Raw genomic sequence first — 10,531 nt, 5'->3', positions numbered from 1 at the left:
CATATTGGACTTTTGAGGACTTTTTCCCCTATGGAAAGGGGGCCACGTGGAAACAGAGAGAGAGACACTGGGCTGGGTTTTTTTTTTTTCCTACTCCTGAGCAGAAGCATGTGGCGGGAAGACCGACTGCAAACCCCCACTTCCCATCTCCCTGCGCCTCAAGGCCAAAGGGCAGGGGAAAGGTGAAGGAACCAGGAATAAAAGCTGAGTCTGGGAAGAAGGGAGGGGTGGGAGGAAGGTGTTTTGATTTTAAGATCTGGCTGTATGTCCTATTGTTCTACTCTGATGTTGGTAACAAATTAAAATTGTTTTGTTTTGTTTTGCTTTTTTTAATTCCTTATGATGAGTCTGTCTTTTGCCTGTGCCCTGTTTAAGTGGTGAGAAGCCCTCCCAGTCCTTATTTTGACTAGCCCTTTTTTGGTGCATCGTGGTGCTCAGTTATGCACTGGGCCTAAACCACAACACTAAGTGATCAAATATTTTGCAGACTTCTGTAGAAACTTCCAAAATTGAAAGATGAGTTTTCATGCAGAACTGATACATTTTAAACTTAATTTCTCTTTACTAATTACCTTCACTTATTTCACAACATACCACCTTCAATATTAGTTCCCAATGTTTGATACCTGCACTTTACTCTGAGCTTCTCCTCTCTTGCGTCTCCTGTTTCACAGGTGTGGCAGGTGCTTCGCTAGCTTCCTGTTTCACAGGCGTGGCAAGCGTATCTCCATTGATGCTCTCCACCCCAGTAACAGACATCAAGCTTTTCCGTTCTTTGGAATTGGATTTGTGCTCCACTTTTGTGACTCTAAACCTGAGGTAAGCAAAAGAAAGATTCAGCTGTATTTTCCAAGATTAGTTAGATCATTCTCAGTACCCTGTATATGGACAGGAACACATTTTCAGGTCCTCTGACCTAGACATGAGAGCAGACATCCACATGGACCCAGCTTCACTTCAGAGCAGTCTTCCTCCCTATTACCTACATGTACTTTTAAAACTCACTACTGCTGAATCACACTTTCTCAGGGAACTGTGTTTTAATGCAGAACCCACAGATTGCATACTACTACTTAGAAGAGTAATTTTTTAAGACAATACAATGTCTAGGCTAGGAATTAAAAATAGTAAAACAGAAAGAAGTGGTTTCTACAGCTCACACTTACTTGAGAAATATCAAATTGAGAAACAGAGGAATTTATTAGTGTGTAATCCTTGTTTCTTTTTAGCCAGTATCAATAGACCAATAGCTTTGGATTTATACCCACAGTAAATCCCCATTTATTTACACAGTTCTAAAAAACAAAACAAAACAAATATTAAATTGATTTCTTCCAGAAAGAACTTCAGTCTAATACCAACAGGATTACAAAAAACCACCACTGACGCTATAAAGAGTAGAATCAATGACAATCTGATCCAGCACAGGCCACTGTAGTGCCCGTAAGAAGAGTATACAGTAAGATGACCCAAATCTTACCTTCCCACAGAAAGAACTGTAACTTCTCCGAGACGACTTCTTCTGTGCTCTTTAGATTTGTGAGCTGGCTTTATAAGGTGCCATCGTTTGTGGCTACAACGAGTACAAACATCCTTTTCTACTACTCCTCCAACAGTATGGAAGTGATGGCCTTTGCAGCTGTGTTTGAACGGAACAGCACCAGGTGACAAAGGAGACCCTGGACTCGTTGGACTCCCAGGAGAGGTAGGAGATAAAGGGCTGTAGGAAGAAGTAAAACAGAAATTCAATGTTTACTATAAAATTTTTAAAAAGCAAAAAATAATAAAATATAACCATCAGTTATGTCTAGTGAATAGCTAGTTTTCTCAGGGACCATTTATTTGTGAGGATGTTGGGTTCTCTCCGATATCATAATTTTGCAGTTAAAAATCACTTCCATAAATTAATTCAGCTGCAGTCATGTGGCTATGGTAACTAACACAAAGAACAATGATATTTAAAAAAAAAGGCAGGCTAAAATAAAGAGAAGAGGTTACACGGACTTATACCGATGAAGACATCTAATTAGCTGATTAAATTCATATCTGGAGAAACACAAAAGTATTTCAGAATTGTTACAGTATCTCTACGAACTGTCAGAGAAAGAGTATAGTCCCACAATATCACAAAGGGGCAAAACTAAAATGTCTACCATGAAGAGAAAAGAAATCAACAGGTCATTCATCTTAAGCTTCACAAAATTAGTTTTTCAAGTACCTAAAAAGAAAAAGCAGTCCAATCACCAAAAGGCATTCATTGAGAATATCTAATCAAATCAATCTAAATTTCTTCTAAAACAGAAAACCAGATAGCATAAATAGGAAGCAGAAGATGTAATTTTTGGGACTTTAGCATCAATTTTGACACTGTCCTGCAACACATTCTCCTAAAGCAAGCTAGAGCTCTATGCATTAAAGGTGAAATTACTGTAGCACAAGGTTGCACACCTTGTTTAAAAAACAAACAAACAAACAAACAGAAAAGACATACCAAAAGTTATAATCAGTACATTACTATGAAACTGGAAAGTCGTACTAAATGTGGTTATCATGGTTCTGATGATATTCAGTGTTTTAAATAGTTCCTTGGGTAATGCAATAGAAGAATAGCTAAAATAAACTTTCAGTCACCCATAGTAACTGTAGACGACAAGATGAGAAATCAGCATGATCAGAGAAGAGCGTGTGTGTGAAAGACACGTTCACACATACATAAATCTTATTAAAATACTGGATGTACTGCAGTGAGGGCAACACAAATTTCAGTGTTTCAGTAGAAAAAATTTACAAACCCAGATTAAAAAGCAACTAGTCAGGTGATCATTCTTCAGAAAAAGAAGATGAAGATCACAAGCTGAACATGAATCATTGTGATGCTGTTGCTTAAAAAGGACACGTTTCACAGTGGAAATAACAGGGGTATAGCCTGTGAACCTCAAGTTGCACTACTCAGCATTAGTCAAGCCTCAGATGAACGTTCCACCCAGTTTCAGAAACTTTATTCCAAGAAAAATACTAACAAACTGAAGAGACCCCAAAGGAGAACAGAAGAAACAAATTAAAGAATAAAACATGCTGCAAAAGATCAGAGTTACTTGGATGTTTATTTTCAAAACAAAAATATTGACAGGCAACATTTAATGGACTCAAAGACAAAAGGGAATGCTGTGAGGGAAATAAAATCTGAAGCAAAGACAGGAACTAATGGCTTTAAGTGGCAGAAGTGTAGATTTTATTTACTATTATTACCATTACTATTTCTATTTGTAGGAAGCTTTTCACAGTGCACCAAACTTACAAAGAAATATAGGTGATTTGCCCTTATGTTAGTAAAGCTTTAGGAGTATCTGTCAGAAATACTATAAAAGAACCAGTCATTTTTCCTTTTCTCCTTACTTTTTGTATTTTAAGTCACCACTGAAACACGAGCCTAAAACCCCCAAAATAACATCACACATCCCTACACAAAGATGATTGTGTTAAAATTTAAACAAATATTTCTGCTGCACCGTAAAAGTTTAAAAGTAATTCCTATACTTGAGAAGAACTCCTTTCATAAGTTCATTTTTTTTCTTTAATAACAAAAAATAGACAGCTGTTAGAACAGGAGATAAATGGCTCCATAACTTAACTATTTGTTTTCCTAAAACTATACACTCCAACTTTTATTAGTGATGCAGTACTACTTGAACCTTCATCTTCTCTGCCTTGAATATGAACACAGGGCTACATGTGAAGGGTAATTAGAGTAGTACACATAATTTAAAAGTTCTTATGCACAAATGTAAGTACTTTTACACCAATTATACATCTGCAACTACTCAAGGGCTGTGTTATTTTCTCTACGTAATTCACTAAACAGGTGTGTAGTGAAAAAAAGTAAGAGGTCAGTCAGACAATGTATTTTACCACAATTATAAAGATGAAGTAGGAGACACAAAAAGAGAAGTCTACTTTAGGCTAGTATCCATACAAATTAAATGAGTGATGCTTCTGTTCTTTCAAGTCAGCATAGCTTTGGACTAAGCCAACTTGTAAGTAACTTCACCCTGAAATAAACAAGTATTTGCAGCCCCTATAAATCTTTAGCCCAGAAACGCAATAAATCTGTATCACACACCTAGAACACATAACCAGAAGAGCCAGTTAACTAACCTAGGGCATACATTAAAATTTAGTGACTCAGAAGACATCACAAGGAAATCAAAGTATTATCCTCTTAGCTGATCATACAAGGAAGTGATGTAGGCTCAAAAGTGCTCAGGAAATAAAAAATCCTTTCAAAGAGTAAGTATTTAGTTGCCTCAGGAAACATGCATTAAAAAGATGAGTAATTACCTTTCAGGTTCAAAGACACTGCTATCTGCTACCATGGCCTTTAACACATCAGCATTTGCTGCAATGAGAAAAAATACAACTCTTCAAAAGCGTACAGCTCTAACTTTCAAAAAAACAAACAGCAAAATTAAAGGTCCTTAAATAAATTTAATCTAAAAGAAAGATGACTGCACTATGTATAACCTCAGAAAGGCATGAGAGAAAATTATGTTAAAAAATGTTAACATAATTCCATGAGATATGCTTAACGTGAGCTACTAAAATTACGGTTTATATGGCACTCGAAGCTCTGCGCAATACAAGCCATATAATGTAGTCATCTGCACAACACCTCCAAACAAGATCTCTGAAAGTTTTAGAACATCCATTTGACCACAAGAGTATCATCACCTCACATGTATAAAGCAACTTCAGATTAAAAACAGTGGTTTAAGTAAGCCCTACAAAATGCAAATTATCAGGCAAAAACTGCCAACTTCTCACATATTCTAAAAAACATATGGGGTACCTAATCCCAGCCTCGAGATAAAACATACAAGCTAAAAGCCCTACAGTCAAGGGGCAAAAAGACTCAACCAAAACAAACACCAACCCCGCAAGAAAACCACCAACAAACCCAAAATACAGCTTTTCCAGAGGACTTAACTCAAAGCCAGTTCAATGCTTAGAACTTCAGTTTATGCAAATATAAAACTAGAAGGCTAAAGGTTCTTGTACTACACAAACATGCAGTCTCCTAAATGTTTCTTCCACTGGGCAAACACGTTCTGAACTAACCAAGCATTCCAAGGGCTCCTTAACTGTAAGTTTATTTTTTTCAGTCATTTCTTCTTCTTCTTTATCCTTTAATTTGCACACATAGCACATGAAGAAACCATGTCCAAAATTCAGTGTTAGAACTAGTCTACTGTCTCAGTTATTCACAAGCCTTTCTTCACGCAACAGCTGCAAGAATCATTTCAAGTAAAAAGTTTAATCTGGTCAAAATATAAAAATTTGACAGGGTTTTAACATTGCCATTAAGAAAGCACACTTGAGCTTTTACTTCACTGTCCTGGTTTGAGCTAAATAGAACTAATTTTCTATTTAGTGATTTTACTTTTCAGCTCAGTCTCTTCTAAGTAGCTGTACTTGCTGAAACTAATGGCATGTGTTTCCAGATAGTGTGTACAGCTACAAGTGATAAGGCTTGTATGTTATGTAAACACTGTCTCACCATGGGTGCCATATCTACACCTACAGGGAGGAACAGACTCAAAACTGACCTACTAGGTATTCCATTCCACATATATATATATAAACTCTAAAGCTGAGGGACCACGAGGGTCTCGGCCCCCTTCTCTGCCCTCTGCTCTTTTTTTTTTCTCTTGCAATGGCTGAAGTCTGAGCAGAACCCTGCTAGTTCATTTGCCTCTGATCCAGATCCGTATGTTCCTGAGTCCAGTTCCTGTATCCTGCTCCCACCTGCTGCTGGGTCCAGTCTGAGACTTCTCCAGTGCCCTGCTCCACAGAGCCTCTGGTGACGTATACATCATTGTAGGGTGGGGGGAGGATGTTACATTGGGTTTGTATATATATTTGTACATACCTGTATATATTTCATTATTTTCCTATTTACATTATTATCCTGTAGTATTAATATTATTGTTTAATTAAATCTGTTAGTTTTATTTTCCAACCCGTAAAGTCTCTCTCCCTTATTCTCTTTCTCTTCTCCTTCTGGGGAGGGGAGAGAGGTTAATAGAGAGCATCTGTCCAGGATTTAGTGGCCAGCCCAGTCCTCAACCACAACATTCACACACAAAACAAAAACATGGACAAAAAATACCTGAACACCCAAATAATTAAAACATCAAGAAATGCATGAACCAAACTAATCATACAAAATTATTTTCAGGTAAGCAAAAAAATTTCCTATTTTGTTTGAAGTTACTGCCTTCAGAAGGCAATCTCAAAGAATTAAGCATGTACAAAATGGTTATTAAATGAAAAAAGAAGAGCATACCATACTTCAGAATATCTGAAAAATATATTTGTTATAGAACACCACCACAAAGTCTCATAACTTCAATAACATAATACTATACCTTCATTTTTCATAATGTAGTTAACAATTTGTCCCACAGTGTCGCTATTCTCATGTATTGTTTCATTCATTTCTGTGCAAGGAAATAAATACAATGTCAGTATCTTTGCCTTCTGAATCAAGAACTGAGCTATTTTAAAACAAAGTAAAAACAAACAAAAAAGAAGTCAAAACAAAAACACACACACCCCCTAGAAGAAGTTACATTAAAAAAAAAGACAAGATCTATTTTCACTTTTGAGGGAAAGCTCACATAAGACTTTTTAGTCCACAAAAAAACCCATAAAAATTTATGGAGTCTACACATCAGCTCTAATAGATTTATCTAAGACTTGGATAAATTCAGTATTTTCACAAGAATACATCAAAATTCTTTCTCTAGCCAGTATTTCTAATCCTAATAGGGAGGAAAAAACCCAAACAAACAACAACAAAAAAATCATTAAACTGCTTTTAAAATAGGTATTACCGGCTTCCAGTATAAGAGAGATTCAGTTTAAGCTTTTCACCACAACTACAAGGACATTAGATTTTTTTTTTTAATTAAAAAAATTGTCTAATGACTACAAGAGCAAGGCACTTAAGAAGAAACCTCACGACTACACTTAATACCTCTGGAATCAACTGCACCCATTAACAATACTGGAAGCTTCCCCAGAATAACCTCAGAAGGCAGAGAAAGACCGAAGAGAGAAACAGAACAATTAAGAGGCACAGCTTTGCCCTTCCCTAATAATTATTATGACTGGCTTTATCAAAAAACAAAAAAAAATAATCACAGGATTGAGGCAAGTTTGATAGGTGAGACTTCTAAATTTGTCTCTAAGTAGTAAATTAGAGGCTTCTCCATCTCTGTACCCACCCTTCATCTTCATCATGATACCTGCAACTTTGCAATGCAACTTAGACACAGCTACTATGCCAAACTAAGACCTAGAAGTTGTCCCCCTTTCATTACCGCTCCCCTCGCTGTTACCATTCGGTGAACCAGCAGATCAGACAGTCCCACTCACTGCATGTACACCCCAGTCAGTCATTGCTGAAGACCAGACCGACATCAGCACTGCACCACAGGGTTCTACCCTTACCACAGAGCCACCATCATTTGCATGTATTATGAACCTACTGACAGTAATTAATTGGGAGAAAGGAAGAGGCCCAAAGTATTTACAAGCTACTTGGCCCCTGTATTTACTTAGTGAAATGCTATACTGGGTTACAATGGCCCTTCACAAGTGATAACACTTTCCTCGTTGTTTGTTTTGTTGTGTTTTTTTTCTCTCCTCGAGAGAAGATGGGAATAAGGAACCATTAGAAAAACAAGAGCACAAACAAACAAAGAGAAAAAAAACCCGAAGGTATCTTCAAGAAAACGTTATAAGCAGCACACATTACATAAAACAGAATGTAGACAGTCAGTCCAAAGGCTGTTTTATGAGAAGGGAAATGGGAATGACAGCACAACAGGAACATATTAAGACTGCTAAACATAAAACTAAGATCTTAGACTTTAAAAAGCAGCTTTTTGTCACTCCTTAGAGAGAATTACGTGTAATAACACTTTGTTGCTAACAGTGGGTGGAACGCAGAAAAGCAATCTGGTGACTCCAATTGCAGTGTATAGTTGCAAACAAATATACTGGATACTTTGATCCCTCTGTAAGCTCTTAATTTATGTTAGAGGACTTGCATAGGAAATTGGAGCACTCCTAGTTTTGATTGGCAAAGATGAAAACCCAACAGACATATAATGGTAATAAAAATATTTATCTTGATATTGTTTTGATGTCAAATATAGACAGAGACCAAATATAGGCAGAGAAATGATAAAAATCTCACAATTAATTATTCCATAGTTGCTGCAATGTATAGAAATGAGAAGTTATTTCTTAGGCTTGTTGATTACCTATTTTTTCATCTAGTTTTTCCTCTTCTACTTCTTCAGCCTCTGTTGTGCAACGATATCCCTTTTTTTTAAGGACATGACAGATAAGGATCCCCAAGAGACCCATGATGAAGAAAACAGGAACCAAAGCAAAGGCAATGTACTCTAGGTGTTCAGCCTTGCCATCATTGCCATCAGTTTTAGTTGCCTGAGTAGTTGTCTGTAAGCCGTAGCTTGACAAAAGGTGAGGAAACTCTCCATTACCTGCATAAACAAATAAACAGTTATTACTATACATTGTAAAACACTTCAAAGCATTTAGAAAATCACAAGCATGACCCAATCCCCTTAGCATCAATGTGATGTACCTTTTGTGATGACCCCAATGGGCAATGTGTACTCTACTGACTGGGAACTCACACCCATAACAGCAGATATTCCCTCTTCATAAAATGATTACAAAACATCTAACATACAAAAAAATCCATGATAGTTCTTCAATACAACAGTGATAAACAAACGATATTCTAGCCTGATAAGCTTGTAATTGGCCTCACGAGACCTCACATATTTCACAGAAGAATAACACCACCATTGCTCCTTGTTCCCTTCAGTGAGGATGGTCATAGTATTTTTGTCCTAAGTTCAACTGAACAAAATATACAATTTAACACTTTAAGACTGCAATTGTTTTACTCTACAAGAAAAAGAACATGAAAGATTAATGCACAGTCACATAACTGAGAAGGTTCAAACAGGTTCATCTTACGTACAGTTTATTTGCTTTCTAAGCATTTATAACTCATGTTTTAATACATCAAAATAAAATGGTTCTAATTTTTTATTATTTCTTTTTTGGCTAAACCATCAGGTAGCAACAGCTACAAATCACACAAAATAGTTTAATTTACTTCCCAGGCAGGAAAAAAAGCCATCAGACCAGAAAAATATTTTGATGACTATAACATCTGAGAGTCTAAGAAATACAACTCAAATAGCATACATCAAGCTCTAAAAAATACTTATAAATAAGCATCCGTTGTGTTCAAATATAAGACAGAAATAGGCAGATGCATTAGATTTTGCTGCATATTATCCATTTTAAGAATGAACTGGAAAGACCTACTATGCTATTACTAAGACATCAACAGCCACTTACTAGTCAAGTTAACGGGTAAGAGGACAAATCAGGAGGTCCAAGAAGTGAATCTCCAACTCAACTTCTTAGGTTTTCTGCTTCTCTGTGTGGCAAAAGTGGCATGCACTGTCCAAACAAATAACATCTCTTGACATTTCTCTTTAACCATGGTTAGCAATTCCCACTTCAAATCTAGAGAGCATGTGGGCCTTACCATGTGCCTAAAGGCCAATACTTCAGCCTCACCACATTGTGATTCATTACAGTTTCTCCAAATGCAAAGTTGCATTAAGAAGTCCATTTCCCAGTGCTCTGCTAGCCCACTGCTACCCCTACAGACTGTAGCCTGGAGAACAGTTTTGAACTGGATTATTGAGATGACCAGAGTTTAAGAAAAAAATGTCTCAAAAAATCTTCAGCTTTTAAGCAGTCATTTTACTGAATCAGTAGAACTTGCAGGTTGGCAAACTGCTGTGTCAAGACCCTCAGTGAGGGAACATGCAACCATCAGCAAGGATGAATACAACTAGAACAAGCTTTCCTGCAGTAACTGTACTAACACAGAGCCATAGTCTCAGAGAATGCTCCAAAAATAAGGGTGGGAGGATTAATTACATATTAAAAAAAAAGTATCATGTCCTACATAATTATTTTTAAATCAAACTTGACACAGCCACTGAAAACACACATACAATTTAAAATATAAGCTGATTCACAAAGCTGCATACAATCAACGGAAGAGAACAATTATGCAAAGTAAATGGTAAAATAGATCTCATGTTCACAGCAAGCAAGAATAAATTCTATATAAGCCTGGGCCAATCTCAAGTTCACAAGCAACTTCAGAGAGTGAGCTATACTGCATTTTCAGAAGAACAGACCATTGCTGAGCAATCACTAAATACCACCCCCACCTTCCATAAAAGCAAACCATCAGAAACTACTCAGGTTGATATCCCCAGCCTACCTAATATCACCTGTAAATGCTTGCATGGCAAGAACCATTGTTTGAGTTTCTTTGCTTTCTGATTCTTTTTCTACCCACATAAACTGTTTTATGATTTAGTTTAGTACTTCTGCTTGT

At 36.7% G+C, this 10,531-nt stretch overlaps 1 protein-coding gene across 1 annotated transcript in view; it reads right to left on the bottom strand.

The window, feature by feature from the left end:
* The window catches only part of RELL1 (RELT-like 1), a 12,227-nt gene extending 3,662 nt beyond the window's left edge, over positions 1-8,565 (bottom strand). Inside the window, exons 1-5 of the mRNA XM_010185486.1 lie at positions 8,331-8,565; positions 6,426-6,497; positions 4,339-4,396; positions 1,481-1,720; positions 627-814 (exon numbers count right to left, since the gene is read on the bottom strand). Coding sequence (XP_010183788.1) covers positions 634-814; positions 1,481-1,720; positions 4,339-4,396; positions 6,426-6,497; positions 8,331-8,436 — 657 coding nt within the window. The 5' untranslated portion in view covers positions 8,437-8,565 and the 3' untranslated portion in view covers positions 627-633. The remainder of the gene's footprint in view (positions 1-626; positions 815-1,480; positions 1,721-4,338; positions 4,397-6,425; positions 6,498-8,330) is intronic.
* Between the last annotated feature and the right edge of the window lie 1,966 nt (positions 8,566-10,531).

The sequence above is a fragment of the Mesitornis unicolor genome, unplaced genomic scaffold, assembly GCF_000695765.1.
Source record: "Mesitornis unicolor isolate BGI_N332 unplaced genomic scaffold, ASM69576v1 scaffold9485, whole genome shotgun sequence".
Taxonomy (NCBI): domain Eukaryota; kingdom Metazoa; phylum Chordata; class Aves; order Mesitornithiformes; family Mesitornithidae; genus Mesitornis; species Mesitornis unicolor.
The sequence above is the reverse complement of the archived record's forward strand: the minus strand, read 5'-3'. Positions and strand labels throughout refer to the sequence as shown.